General features: G+C 48.3%; 2 protein-coding genes and 1 long non-coding RNA gene across 3 annotated transcripts in view; 2 read left to right on the forward strand and 1 right to left on the reverse strand.

The window, feature by feature from the left end:
* The window catches only part of HSPA1L (heat shock 70kDa protein 1-like), a 28,719-nt gene extending 14,034 nt beyond the window's left edge, over window positions 1–14,685 (reverse strand). The window contains exon 1 of the mRNA XM_021097960.1: window positions 14,110–14,685. The gene's annotated coding sequence lies outside the window, so the exon portion shown is untranslated. The remainder of the gene's footprint in view (window positions 1–14,109) is intronic.
* On the forward strand, window positions 1,936–3,861 carry HSP70.2 (heat shock protein 70.2). Its single transcript, NM_213766.1, is given in 1 exon segment — window positions 1,936–3,861. A coding segment is annotated over 1 exon segment (1,926 nt).
* Window positions 9,363–11,766, forward strand: LOC100624113. Its single transcript, XR_299737.3, has 5 exons — window positions 9,363–9,522; window positions 9,704–9,742; window positions 9,965–10,168; window positions 10,628–10,828; window positions 11,146–11,766. It is a non-coding gene; the product is annotated as an uncharacterized LOC100624113 (long non-coding RNA).

The following is a 15,358-nucleotide window of genomic DNA, read 5'->3' on the forward strand; positions in this document are numbered from 1 at the left end:
AAAAAAAGTTATCACTTACCTGCACGCACAAAGGTTTGTTAAAGCAATCTTTTTGCAACGCCAGTTTAGATTAGCCTGAGCAAATTGTAGAATTGTAGAATGAACAACTGAATACCCTTGAATCCCAGGAAGATGTGTTTTGGTGGACGTGTGTGTGTGTGTGTGTGTGTGTGTGATGCCAATTGAGCAAAAGTGTTCAAAAGCAAGAATTTTTCATCAAAAATTGCCTCTTCCTACATGTGATCTTGGATTTCTTGTACTAAAGACATTTGGGAACAGCAATGAGTCTCTTGGGGGGGGGGGCTGTGAACCCTATACTATTGCTTTAATGTCTCTCATATTTTCGTTTTAAGCGCCTTGCATTGTCCACAAAGGATGAAAATACAAAGGCCAAAATAAATTACCAAAAGTGCCTGCATTTAAAACAGGAGGGAAAGTAACACGCAGACAGTTGAAATCTAGGAGTAAAAAACAGTGTGGCTAAATTGAGTGCAGGGTAAATAACCTAAAGTTTTAGAGGAGCTAGAACCTGGGTCCAGAGAATTCCTCCTGCTTTAGAGCATCAGGCCCAACAGTTAGCTTAAAATGGGCCACGTGCCAACCAGATAAAACGTTTGAAGCTGTTAAAGAGAAAGGACCATTGCCCCCCCTCCCCCACAGGCTCACCACATCCATTTATTCAAAAGCAGTGGACAGTTTACCCCGTTCGCAAGCGACACAGTAGAAGTACGAACTACCTATCATCTGTGGCTGAACTACTAATTAAAGAAGACATCAAGAAGGTGAGGGGGGTGGGGGTCCCCGGACCACAGGCTGGGAAAAATGAGGAACTGGGAGAAGCCCAAAAGGCTTAAAGACAGCAGATTTTCTACGGAATTTTTTCCTCTTCTTCGAGCCCCAGTCCAGCCCCAGGCGAAAGGGAGCGGCTCTGGGCGGGGATAGGGGCGCGGTGGGTCCAGCCCCGCCTTTCCCTCCCCACGCCCTTGACCGAGCACGTCCCTTCTAAGGCGCTGGGAACCTTCTCCCATTTAAGAACCTTCTATTGGCCTGATTGCTTTCCTTTTGAAAACTGAAATTTCCCCATCCCCAGATATTCCATCAGTGTAAGGCTTACGATGACACCAAAAACCATACTGCAGGATCTCTTTTCTTGTCCTCATTTTAAAAACAAGATGGGAAAAACCCAGGGACGGTGAAGGCAGTTCTCAGGCAGCCCAGACAGGCAGTCCCGCCCCTCCGCTCCTTCCATCAGCATCAGGCTCCAATTAGGCTCTTTGACCCCCAGAAACTTGGGAACTTTGTTTTGGTTGTCCCCAAATCCTGTAGCCCTTAATCCTACTTTTAAACAGACAAACTAATTTGAGCCCTACATGCCTCTCACCGCCCCATTACAAGCGTAATGCTGATCCTTCCGGTCAATTTCCACCTACTCCAATGCCGGCTCCCAGGGAAGAGGAAGGAAAAAAAAACAACAAGGGTGCCAGTGCAAACAGCGAACCTCCACAGCATCTCTTCCCCCCTCCCTTGAGGACTCCGGTTTCCTCCCGCGAATCCCAGAAGAGTCTGGAGAGTTCTGGGAGGGGCGGCAGCCAGGGCGCTGATTGGCCCCAGAAAGCCAGGGGGCAGGACGCGAGGCGAAACCTCTGGAATATTCCCGACCTGGCAGCCCCGCCGAGCTCGGGGATTGGCTGAGGAGGGAAAAGGCGGGGCTTGAGGAAAAAAATATAAACACAGAGCCGCCCCCAGGGAAACAGCGAGCCCGGGAAGAGCTGCTAAGACTTCCTCTGCGGTCTGTGAGCGCAGCCTTGGCAGATCCGTTGCCTCCGAGGACCACCGCGGGCAGAAGCGGCGCGTTCGGTTTCCGGTTTCAGAGCTCTCGTCTGGGATCCCGGTTTCGAGTCTAGAGGCTGTTTGCGGAGAGAGCAGGCCAGCGACATGGCGAAGAGCGTGGCCATCGGCATCGACCTGGGCACCACGTACTCGTGCGTGGGGGTGTTCCAGCACGGCAAGGTGGAGATCATCGCCAACGACCAGGGCAACCGCACCACCCCCAGCTACGTGGCCTTCACGGACACCGAGCGGCTGATCGGCGATGCGGCCAAGAACCAGGTGGCGCTGAACCCGCAGAACACGGTGTTTGACGCGAAGCGGCTGATCGGGCGCAAGTTCGGCGACCCGGTGGTGCAGGCGGACATGAAGCACTGGCCCTTCCGGGTGATCAACGACGGGGACAAGCCCAAGGTGCAGGTGAGCTACAAGGGCGAGACCAAGGCGTTCTACCCGGAGGAGATCTCGTCGATGGTGCTGACCAAGATGAAGGAGATCGCCGAGGCGTACCTGGGCCACCCGGTGAGCAACGCGGTGATCACGGTGCCGGCCTACTTCAACGACTCGCAGCGGCAGGCCACCAAGGATGCGGGGGTGATCGCGGGGCTGAACGTGCTGCGGATCATCAACGAGCCCACGGCGGCGGCCATCGCCTACGGCCTGGACAGGACGGGCAAGGGGGAGCGCAACGTGCTGATCTTCGACCTGGGCGGGGGCACGTTCGACGTGTCCATCCTGACGATCGACGACGGCATCTTCGAGGTGAAGGCCACGGCGGGGGACACGCACCTGGGCGGCGAGGACTTCGACAACAGGCTGGTGAACCACTTCGTGGAGGAGTTCAAGAGGAAGCACAAGAAGGACATCAGCCAGAACAAGCGGGCGGTGAGGCGGCTGCGCACGGCCTGCGAGCGGGCCAAGAGGACCCTGTCGTCCAGCACGCAGGCCAGCCTGGAGATCGACTCCCTGTTCGAGGGCATCGACTTCTACACGTCCATCACCCGGGCGCGCTTCGAGGAGCTGTGCTCGGACCTGTTCCGCAGCACCCTGGAGCCGGTGGAGAAGGCTCTGCGCGACGCGAAGCTGGACAAGGCCCAGATCCACGACCTGGTGCTGGTGGGGGGCTCGACGCGCATCCCCAAGGTGCAGAAGCTGCTGCAGGACTTCTTCAACGGGCGCGACCTCAACAAGAGCATCAACCCGGACGAGGCGGTGGCGTATGGGGCGGCGGTGCAGGCGGCCATCCTGATGGGCGACAAGTCGGAGAACGTGCAGGACCTGCTGCTGCTGGACGTGGCCCCGCTGTCGCTGGGGCTGGAGACGGCCGGCGGCGTGATGACGGCGCTGATCAAGCGCAACTCCACCATCCCCACCAAGCAGACGCAGATCTTCACCACGTACTCGGACAACCAGCCGGGCGTGCTGATCCAGGTGTACGAGGGCGAGAGGGCCATGACGCGGGACAACAACCTGCTGGGGCGCTTCGAGCTGAGCGGCATCCCGCCGGCCCCGCGGGGGGTGCCCCAGATCGAGGTGACCTTCGACATCGACGCCAACGGCATCCTGAACGTCACGGCGACGGACAAGAGCACGGGCAAGGCCAACAAGATCACCATCACCAACGACAAGGGCCGGCTGAGCAAGGAGGAGATCGAGCGCATGGTGCAGGAGGCGGAGAAGTACAAAGCGGAGGACGAGATCCAGCGCGAGAGGGTGTCGGCCAAGAACGCGCTGGAGTCGTACGCCTTCAACATGAAGAGCGCCGTGGAGGATGAGGGGCTCAAGGGCAAGATCAGCGAGGCGGACAAGAAGAAGGTGCTGGACAAGTGTCAGGAGGTGATTTCCTGGCTGGACGCCAACACGCTGGCCGAGAAGGACGAGTTTGAGCACAAGAGGAAGGAGCTGGAGCAGGTGTGTAACCCCATCATCAGCGGACTGTACCAGGGGGCGGGTGGCCCCGGGGCTGGCGGCTTTGGGGCTCAGGCCCCCAAAGGGGGCTCTGGGTCTGGCCCCACCATCGAGGAGGTGGATTAGAGGCCTTAGTTTCCTTTCTCTCTATTCCTCTTTGAGACCCAAGGACTTTGACATTGTCCTGTATTTTAGTTCTGTTCTGTATCACTTCATTCTAAGATTAGGTTGCAATCGCATAATTGACTTGTTATATCTTTGTGTTATAACCAGCGTGTTCTTGAGAATTATTTGCCTTTATGTAAGTTAGTACTGTAAGGGTGGCTTTTGGTCGCCCCCACCCAGTGAATCAACACTGCCACCTTCTGTTTTTTGCTTTGTAAACACACGAAAAGTTAAGGAATTAAAAACTTTTTTTTTGTATACTTAAGGAATAAATATAAAATGTTAAATATGTGTCTGCTTTTATTTGTGGAGGGATAATGGATTCTTCTCTGAGTGCCTGAATTCCATAGACCATGAAAGGGCAATACTTCTGAAGAAACTATTATACACATTAGGAGCTGTGGCCTATGGCTCTTTGTTGAGACTTTATTGTAGGTGGAGTTACATCCTGAGATGGAAACCAGATTTCAGCTGTGCATTTCCATTAGGGTGGAAAATGGGATGGGAAGTGCTATATAGGCTTTTGGGGGGAGAGGTTGGTTTGGGCTTAAAGGCAGTGTTGAGAGGGATTCATGGTTCCTTACTCTTGTCCTCACCCTCTGTAGAGCCCTTCACTTCTCACTTGACCTGTTGACCGGTCTTTTAATGAGTTAATATAGGGGTAGACAGAACACTAAATATTAGAGGCAGGCTCATAATTGGTTTTATAAAGCCCATATGGGTGACCAACTGCCAATTATTTGGCCTCTTCATTTTGGGTGCTTTCTTTTAAAATAAATAACCTGAATGGCCTAACTTCCAAAGTTCTAGATCTTTTTGAGTAGAAATGTGCTGTAGGCAAACAACACCTTCAGCCATGGTCACCGAAGCTGCAGTTATCCAAGTGACAGCCTAGAGGAGTTGAGATACTGAGAGTTTAGGGGCATGGCAATAAAGAAGGGTGGTCCGGATACTCTACCTGATTCTTTGAGTCACTCCAGTAATGCCCATCACACCACTTTCTACCCCAGCTTTTTAAAAATTACTATTTTTGTCTTTTTAGGGCTGCAAGTGCAATATATGGGAGTTCCCAAGCTGGGAGTCTAATCAGAGCTGCAGCTGCTGGCCTACGCCACAGCAGCGCTTAAAGCTTTTTTCACAGGTTAGCATATGGAGGTGGTTACTTAAGCTACAGCCGGGGCAAACTTAAGAGAACAGGCAATGGTTTGGGGACCAGGTTTTTCCACACTGCCTGAACCCTGGGGATGGTGTTGGGTGGTTCTTATATGGCGCTAAGTAGTAGTTCTACCCCAGTTTTAACAATCAGTAACTTCTTTGTCCTTTTTAGGGACAATTTCAAAATAATGGCAAGTAATAGCATGTGTAATTTTGAAGAAAGGAAATACAAGGGGTGCAGTAGGCTTTCCTCCCACACAAGCCCTTCTCCAGGGGCTTTTTTTTATGAGCAGTCAAATGTCCTTAACACCTCCTCTAGCCTAGCAGGACCCCAACCTTGTTTTCCTTCTTTCCTAAAACTGAAGCTAGCACAATGCAGTAAGACTACTATACGTTAAAAAATAAGCTGAGCCTGGGGCCATCTACTCCAAAATCAAAGACATGAAAGTTCCCTGTGTTCTAGCTTTCAGTTAAGTGCCTAACCACAGGGGCTCATGGTTAGGATTCAGCTCTTTGAACTTTCACTCCTGCAGCCCTGGCGAGAGCCCACAACAAGCTGCTGCACACCACTGTCAAAAACAAAAACACCTTTCCCCTCTGGGAAATTCAAACATTTTTCTAATGACAAAGTATGGGAAGCTTTGTAAAGGAAAAAGTGTCTTTTTGATTCCTGGGCCAATTCTCAAAGGCTGGTTTTACTTACAAGATACATGAACTATATTGTATTGTCTGACCAAAGCACATAGTGTAAGTGCAGTTTAACTGCTGCAGCAGCAGAGATTGGGGGCTTGCTTAACTTTTAAAAAATGTGGCCTGCCAGGCAATGGAGGGGATAAGTCTTTAACTTCCAATTATTGGAGCCATGGTTCTCTAAGCTGGTGGTATACTGAAATCATTTGAAGAGGCTAAAGAAATACTGATACCAGGCCTTCCAAGAGTCAGAGTCTCTGGGAGTGGGCCAAGGTGTTGCGTAGAATTAAAGCCACCTGCGTGTTTCAAGTGTGCAGGGGAAGTTGTGAAAAACCACTTCACCAGAGGCCACTTTTAGTGGTTTTTAGAGGGATGGAGGCATGGGACAGGGAGGAGGAAGGTGTCAGTGCTTCCAGGAGCAGCAGCTGGTGGCAGGGGCTTTCTGCTGTGTAATGGAGCTGGAAGGCTTGAAAGGCCTTAAAAGTGCTGATTCATTGGCAGCAGCAGCAGTGGTAAAGGTTAAGGAAATCGCCAGCAACAGCTTAACGGGCTTAAAAAGGATTTCTGAGGCTGGGCCAATTAATATGCGTCCTCTTTAGGGAAACGGTTCATGACAAAGCAACATCAAAATATGAGAGGTTGTGACCTACCTGTACATATACACTTGTTGGAACTTAAAATCACTTTGTAATGTCAACCACAGGTGGAACTCAACCATGGGAGCTGAGAAATGTTCAAATAGGTGAATGGTATAGGATTCTCAGATTTTTTTATTGTTTTTTGTCTTTTTAGGGTCACACCAGTGGCATATGGAAGTTCCCAGGCTAGGGGTCGAATCGGAGTTGCAGCTGCACCACAGCCATAGCAACGTGGGATCCTTAGCCCATTGAGCAAGGCCTGGGATAGAACCCGCATCCTCATGAATCCTAGTTGGGTGTGTTACTGCTGAGCCACAAGGAAAACTCCTTGGAGAGATTTCTTTGTGTGTGTGTGTGTGTGTGTGTCTTTTTTCTAGGGCCGCACCCTCAGCATATAGAGGTTCCTAGGCTAGAGGTCTAATCGGAGCTGTAGCCTCCAGCCTATGCCAGAGCCACAGCAACACCAGATCTGAGCCATGTCTGTGGCCTACACCACAGCTCACGGCAACGCCGGATCCTTAACCCATTGAGGGAGGCCAGGGATCAAACCCAAAACCTCATGGTTCCTAGTGGGATTTGTTAACCACTGAGCCATGACGGGAATTCCATGGAGAGATTTCTGGATGGAAGGCTGAAACCTTTCGGGGAGGGCAAATGGAAAAGATAATTGCAGAAAAAAGTAACAGGATACCTTTCCTGCACCCACAATAGACTTTTTCCAAGTTTCTATGCACTGTGTCTAAAGTATGTGACTTAAAGAGAAGATTGATTTTTGTACTGCTTGGAACCCTCAAATCATGCTGTTACTATATGGCTTTCTCACGAAAGATGAAGAAAAACATGCCAACATACATCACCAAACTCTATCTGCATTCATAAGTGAAGGGGTACAGAAGGGTTCTGGAAGATGGGGTTTATGATAATATGAGTTGACAGATTTAGAGCCAAGAGCAAATGACTAGATTTCTGAAAGAGTGAAAACTAGCAAAGGGAGAATGGGGCCTGACTGTTGTCACTCTACCCCAATTTGCTTTGCTTCCACCCCTCCTGAAACTTAAGGTGCTCTTCACAGTGTCCTGAGCACTTCCACTGTTCCCGGCTAAGTCCCAGGCCATGCACTACTCATTGAAAGGACATGAAGATGGAAGTGGGGAGTAGCTGCACATAAGCACGGAAGTTCAGTGTTTCAGTTAGGGTTGCAAGATGAGAAAGTTCTGGAGATTGGTTGCACAACAATGTGTGTGTGTGTGTGTATATATATATACAATTTATATATAAATAAATTTGTATATATATACAAAAATATTTTTAAGGGTCACAGGTGTGGTATATAGAAATTCCCAGGCTAGGGGTTGAATCGGAGGTACAGCTGCCAGCCTATTCCCCAGCTTGCAGCAGTGCTGGATCCTTAACCCACTAAGTGAGGCCAGGGATCGAACCCGAATCCTCACAGACACTGTGTGGGGTTCTTAACTCGCTGAACTACAATGGGAATTGCAGTAATTTGGTATAGGCCGGCGGTTACAGCTCTGATTAGACCCCTAGCCTGCAAACCTCCATATGCTGTGGGTGTAGCCCTAGAAAAGACAAAAAAAAAAAAAAAAAAAAAGTACTTGGGAGTTCCTGTTGTGGCTCAATGGGAACAAACCCAACTACTATCCAAGAGGACCCAGGTTAGATTCCTGGCCCCACTCAGTGGGTTAAGAATCTGGAGTTGCTGTGAGCTGTGGTGTAGGTCACAGACACAGCTAGGATCCCACATTGCTGTGGCTGTGGTTAGGTGGGCAGCTGCAACTCCAATTTGACCCCTAGCCTGGGATCTTCCATATGCTGCAGGTGTCACCCTAAAAAGAAATTTTTTTTTAATTTTATAATGACGTGGAATGATACAGTTCTAAAGTCAAGTCTCTCCAACAAGGCAGTCAACAAATTCTAGCTTCTATCCCTTCTGTTTCTTCATCTATAGAAAAACTTTTCATTCTTTGTCCTAGTCACTGTCGTCCTTCTGGGCGTGTTCTCCCTCCCCCACCCCCAAAGAGGCCAGGAATCAAACCCACATCCTCTTGGATACCTATTCAGGTTTGTTTCCGCGGAGCCACAACAGGAACTCAAATATGAATACATTGAAACTACTGAACCATAAACTTTATTTATTTTTTTTGTCTTTTCTCTTTAGTGCCACACCTGCGGCATATGGAAGTTCCCAGGCTAGGGGTTGAATCGGAGCTGTAGCCACCGGCCTATGCCACAGCCACAGCAGTGTGCGATCCGAGCCACCTCTGCGACCTACACCACAGCTCAGGGCAACGCGGGATCCTTAACCCACTGAGCAAGGCCAGGGATCGAACCGCGTCCTCATGGATACGCGTTAGGTTCGTTAACCGCTGAGCCACCACGGGAACTCCTGAACCATAAACTTTAAAAAGTTAGAATTGTTTTTTAAAAAACATGTCAAATTGTATTATTTTAAATACCCATTTATCATACGTCAATTATACCTTAACAAAGCTATTTGAAAAAAAGACAAGACTCCAAGGTTAATGTGCCCAATAGGTGTGCAGGTTGGAGAGGGCTTGACAATTCAGATTACACTGGCTAGAGAGAGCGAGGGGCCAGTCCCTCGGAGTGACTTGGACGCCAAGCTAGGGCAGGCGAGAAAGAAAAGTCCATGGGGGACAGAGGACCGGACTGGACCAGCAGGGAGGCCACCCAGGAGGAGCGCCCAGTTGCGCGCGCACCTGGCAGCGCAGGGGACTTTCTCCGGCTTGGCCAGTCAAGTCACCTGTTTTTTAATTTTTTTTTAATTCAGAAAACCTCTTAGAGTATGTGCCCAGAAGAGGGTGAAACAATTCACTCATGGCTGCTCGTTCACTCTGTTTTAGTTTTGTTTGGACAAGTGATGGGGAAAACGCTGCGAGTCGAGACAGGCATCTAAGAAGACAGCCGTGCCCGTTAGGCCCCGACGCCACGCCGCCGTAAATAAATGGCCCTGGCCCCGCCTTTGCAGTCCTCTTTGTGCGGTAAACTCGTGGCTGGTGAGGATGGCCGTCGCGGAGTTCGCCTGGCTTTTGCTGCGAAACCGTCCCCAAAGGCGGGGGAGGGTGCCGCCCGGCACATTTGCTTAGCTGCGCACATGCAGGTACCTCGGGGCCCTGTTCGGTGAAGGGATCACAGTCTAGGGCTGAGCAGGATGAACTCCCATTACAGACTAGAGTTTCTGATGTCGCTCTGACGCTACTGCTCGGAACTGACCCAGCCCGGGTCAGGGGGGGCTCGTCTAAAGTCGCCGAGTCTTTGCTGACTCACTTGTTTCTTCCCAGGCCCCTGGTGCTCGAAGGAAGATCCGCAGCGCGACGAGGGTGAGTGGATTGTGGGAAATGCAGTGGCCAGAGGTCGCACTGGGGGAGGACGGAGGTAATGATGACCCCAGGTGATTCTGAGTGTCTCGCTGACGCCATCACCGCAGCGCGCTGATCACCTCCGTCCCCTGGGCCAGGATCCCTAGTATTTGAGCTCTGGGAAAAGTTGATGTCCATGAACACTTATTGATCATTTATTCTTATATTTCACTTTTCTATTAGGAGTGTAAGATGTCCACATCTTAAATGGCCGCACTCGCCGCGTAAGTCCAGGGCCAAGGATCGAAGCCCAGCCGCAGAAGCACGGAATCCTTTAACCTGCATCAGGCTGGGGATGGAACCCGCACCTCCGCAGCGACCCCAGCAGCTGCAGTCGTATTTTTAACACAGTGTGCAAGAGCGGGAACTCCTTATTTTTGAATAAGGGTGAGTGTTATGTGTGCGGGTACTCTCCGGCGTCTCACAGATTGTCTTTTTTTTTTAATTCTCCAAACTGGTCTTGCTAAAACTGCTTTTCCCGTGCCTTTTCCTATTGTAAACTCCCCTACATGCTAGGTTTCCTTGTTGGAGCTTTTCTCTGCAATTTTGAATTTTTTTCCTGCTGTTTTTCTCCCTGAACTTTTAATTTCCAGTTTAATTTGCATACTGGGACTGTTGTCTTTGAATAGTCTAGTTTTTTTGCCATAGTGGCTTCCCTTGATCCACGTCTCCCCAAATTGGGAATGATGATTTCTCAGACTAGAGTCTCTGATGCTGGTCCTGATGTCAAAATTAATTTCTGACTCATTTGGGGAACTGGATACTAGGATTTCTGAGAAAGACCAATGGGAGGGCTGTAACTCTCTGCTTGTCTTTCTCATCAGTTTCCTGGTTCATCTTTTCTAGCCCGAGAGCTCCTTATCTTTGAAGCCCAGCCAGGGGCTGTCCCTTTCAGAGATCTGGGCTAGACTGGAAAGATTCTGGAAGGCCTAAGGTTTGGAATTCTCTTGAAGAGCTGACAGGATGGCTGTGGTGCCCATATAGTGGTTCCTGCCACTTGAACAGGCTGTGAGAAGTGGAGAAGATGCCTTCAGCTTGGGTTCTGTGGTAAGTCTCTTTCTAGCTGCTGGTTTTTCGTCGAGCCCCAGAGTGGTAATGATGACCTGGTTGGACTAGAGTCTCTGAGCATTTCTCTGAGGATCTTTGAAACCACCTGATCCACTCTAAGCTCCTTTCCACCCTGTGGCAACTCCCTTACCCCCACTCCCTCCCACCCCCAGTTTTCCTTAAGGTTAAATTAGTATGTAACTAGTTTCAGATGTACAACGTAATAATTGGATATTTCTGTCCTGTTATCTGTGGGAGATTCGTGCTTTAATGCCAGCTGCTTGTTTCTAACAGGTGTTGCTTTTGTGAAATTTCAGAACTTTGCAGACACAAAAGGATGTCCTCTCTGGTGTTGGACAGATCTTGGGAGCTTCACATCTTTCCTGCATTAACACATGGGAGCAGCTATCAACTCTTCCGAGCCAGGCGAACTGCCTAGAAATTTGGGGACCCTTAAATATCAATTAGGTGGTCTTCACTTCTTTACTTGGTTTTAGCAAAAGGATTCCAATAAAATATTTAAAAGTAAATGAAAAATAGATTGGTCTTAGGCCATAGCAACCACCAGAGCCACTGCAGTGACAACACCAGATCCTTGACCTGCTGCGCCTCAAGGGAAATCCTGATAGTTGAGGTTTTTATGAGACTGTTACAACAGTTATCCATTTGGCTTTTGATGAGTTTGGTGAAAACATAGATTGTTCAGATATATTTTGAAAGAATTCTATTCCTGGTGGTTGCCAGGGGCTGAGGAGGAGAAAATGAGCAGTTATTAATGGGTTTAGAGTTTCAGTTGCCCAGCATGAAAAGAATGCATGGGGGTGAAAGGTGGTAGTTCCACAATGTTATGAATGTATCATCAGTGAATTGTTTGCTTAAAGTGGTAAAAATGGTAAGTTTTATGTTTATTTCACCCCAATAAAAAAATGGGGAAAATCTCTGTGTTCCTTTTTGTCACTATCACAAAGGGGGTTCTAAAATTGGAATTTCACAGTTCAAGGAATTGGACATTGAAGGTGACTTGTGTCATTTGCTCTATAAATTGGTCCCAGCTGACATTTGAATAGCAGTCTCTTTAATCACTCACCTTTAAAAAACTGCTTATCTTCTGTGTTTACTTTCCCAGAGAAACATTTCCAGCTTGGTTCCAACTTTTGTTTTCCTTAGTCGCTTTTGCCAGAGTTGTATTTTTTATTTTTTTTTCTGCCTTGCCCTATTTTTGGTGCTCCTACAGGACAAGGTCACTTGCCCTGTAGCTATATAATCTGTGTAATCTTAGCAGCCACCATGTATTTATTGCTTTGATCTGTGCTAAACTTTTTATGTTTCATTCACTTCATTGAATCCTTAAAACCTTGCAAAGCAGATATTATCTACCTGCTCAGGGAAAGCTCAGGGATGTTAATTTTCTTAAGGTCATAGAGATAAGGAGGTAACAGGCTTCAAAGTCTTTTCTTAACACCCAGGGGCCTAGCTTTAAAACATTACCAATAACTGGAGCAGACCTGCCTTTGATTAAGTTTTTCTTTTTCTCCCACTGAAACAACCCAGCTGAAATGTGACTTATATTCTCTGATTTTTCTTTGTACTCTGAGTGAGTCCCTAAACAATATATTCGGTGTAATTTATTCATGTAGTTAACATTGCAATTTGAGTTTCGCTTGCCTTTTAAGGCCGCACCTGAGGCATATGCAAGTTGCCTGGCCAGGGGTCCAAGCCTGATGAAAGCCGCATCTGCAACCTACACAGCAGCTTGTGAGGAGGCCAGGGGTCAAATCTACATCCTCAGAGATGACGGGTACTTAATCCATTGAGCCACAACAGGAACTCCACAACTTGGTTTTTTTGTTCACGTTTTCCTGTACTTTGTTTTTTAGTCTTTTTAGGGCCACACCCATAGCATATGGAGATTCCCAGGCTAGGGGTCGAATCCTAGCTATAGCCACCAGCCTATGCCAGTTATAGCAGCACCAGATCTGACTGTCTCTGTGACCTACACCACAACCACAGCTCATGGCAATGCCGGATCCTTAACCCACCGAGCAAAGCCAGGGATTGGACCTGTGTCCTGGATACTAGTCAGATTCATTTCTACTGAGCCACAATGGGAACTTCTAATTTAGATTCCACCCTTCCACACACATTTCTGTCTTTTTATTTTGAAAAAAAAAGAAAACTAGGTTGATTGGATATCTCTGGGTATTGTATATGAGGACTTGTAAGTGCATTTTTCTAGGGTGACAGTATCACATAGGACATATAGAGGACTGGTCAAGATAAAAGGAGCCAGACTGCTTCTAGATGTTCAACTTAGCTAAATTAATTAGCCACTCTTATCACAATTCCTCATTTGTTTTTGTTTGGTTGGTTTTTGGTTTTTGCATATGGAACTTCCCAGGCTGCTGGCCTGTGCCACAGCCACAGCAATTGCAGATGCCCAGATCTGAGCTGTGTCTTCGACCTACATACCACAGCTCACAGCAACACTGGGTCCTTAACCTACTAAGTGGAGTCAGGGATTGAACTTGCAAAATCCACATCCTCATGGATATTGCTGGGTTGTTTCTGCTGAACCACAACAGGAACTCCCATTTCTCATCTGTAAATGGATAAAAGAGTACCTACTCTTTTTTTTTTTTTTTTTTGCTTTTTAGGGCCACACCCGAGGCTTATGGAGGTTTCCAGGCTAGGAATCAATCGGAGCTGTAGCTGCCAGCCTACATCACAGCCACAGCAACACAGGATCTGAGCCCTGTCTGCAACCTACACCGCAGCTCACAGCAACGCCGGATCCTTAACCCACTGAGCAAGGCCGTGGATGGAACCCGCAACCTCATGGTTCCTAGTCAGATTCATTAACCACTGAGCCATGGCAGGAACTCCAAAGAAGTTTTTTTTGTTTGTTTTGTTTTACTTTTTAGGGCCGTGCCTGCAGCATATGGAGGTTCCCAGGCTAGGGGTCAAATCAGAGCTGTAGCTGCAGGCCTACACCACAGCCACAACAACACAGGATCCAAGCCGTGTCTGTGACCTACACCACAGCTCACCGCAGCCCTAGATCTGTAACCCTGAGTGAGATCAGGGATTGAACCTACGTCCTTATGGATGCTAGTCAGATTCGTTAACTGCTGAGCCATGACGGGAACTCCAGAGAGTAACTCTGTAAACAGAGTTGTTAGGTTTAAGTATATGTAACTAATGCTTAAAACTGCCTAGCACATAGTAAACCATATATTATTCCAACTAACTTAGACATCAGTTTATGTAGTCTAGTCAGTTACCTTGTAAGACCAGCAAAAAGAACCTCCAGGCTCGGAAGAGGCGACTCCCCTTAATCACTCACGAGAAGCGGTCTTGATGCAAACAGCAAGAGGATTTTTATTCCAAGCGCGCTGGGGCCCACAGTCATACACCACGCAGGGGTAGAGGACTGCGGCCCCGAGTGTGGAGTCGGGACAGCTTTTATGGGGTTCACAACAAAGCCCGCGCTTCGTGGACCAATTAATTTAAATTGTTTTGGAGTTACACATTTGCGCATGTTTCGGGGTGGGGGAGACATGTTGTCACCAAGATATGTGTATCAACATTTCAACATCTTTATGGCGCAACCAATTTGAGGTTGCTTTAGAGATTAACCTCCTCTCCTTCTATCTTTTGCAAGCAGTTTTACAGAAGCTAAACAAGCAGTTAGAAACTCCCTTTTCTTGTTATCTCAAATAGTTTCAAGAAGTTTCATGCCTAGAGACACGTACTCAGGGCCTATTTTACTTCCGCATATTTTAAAACAGCAAAAAACCTAACCTTTTACCTATAAGGAACAAACTCTGGAATTCAGAACAATTTTAAGCTTCTCATTAGCTTAGGTTGTATTTTCATCCTTTCAACCTCATCTACCTTTCCTTCATCCCTGACATCGTTGGTTAGATGGTCAGCTTCATTTCTTGTCCCTGTATTCTCTTGCCTGACTTGTATGTTCCAAGTCCTGCCTTAGGTGTTTGGAACCTTCTTTTGGGAGTCCCAGGTTTAGGGCATAAGATTGAGCTACAGCCGTGGTGAAGATGGTCCCATGAACTCTTTTTTATTCCAGTCATGGAAATCACTTTCCAGTCTTAGCATGCTTGAGCCCCACGGCCTCTCCATGTGGGTGACAATGTTATAAGACCCCTATCCCAAAGCACTGAATCTTCACCCCCCAGGCTCTAGAAAGGGAGCAGCTTCAGATGTAACCAGTCCTTTCAACCCACCAGGCAGATGCCATAGCTCTCTATAATTCATCCAAGCATCTAAGCAGGCCTGCTATCTCAGCTCCTGAAGACAGCCTCCCAGAGCCTGTTTCCCCAGGCCTCTCATCCTGGAATCCTCAGCAACTGGTAGGGGCACAAGCCCCTCCAGAACAATACCTCTACCCTGCCAGCTGCTCAAGCCAGAACCCTTGGGGTCGGCTTGACTCCTCTTCCCACACCCTTTATCCAATTTGATAGCAAATCTTGGTGGTGCTACCTTAACACCAGGAGTTCCTGTTGCACAGTG

Source organism: Sus scrofa, chromosome 7 (genome assembly GCF_000003025.6).
Source record: "Sus scrofa isolate TJ Tabasco breed Duroc chromosome 7, Sscrofa11.1, whole genome shotgun sequence".
In the NCBI taxonomy this organism is placed as follows: Eukaryota; Metazoa; Chordata; class Mammalia; order Artiodactyla; family Suidae; genus Sus; species Sus scrofa.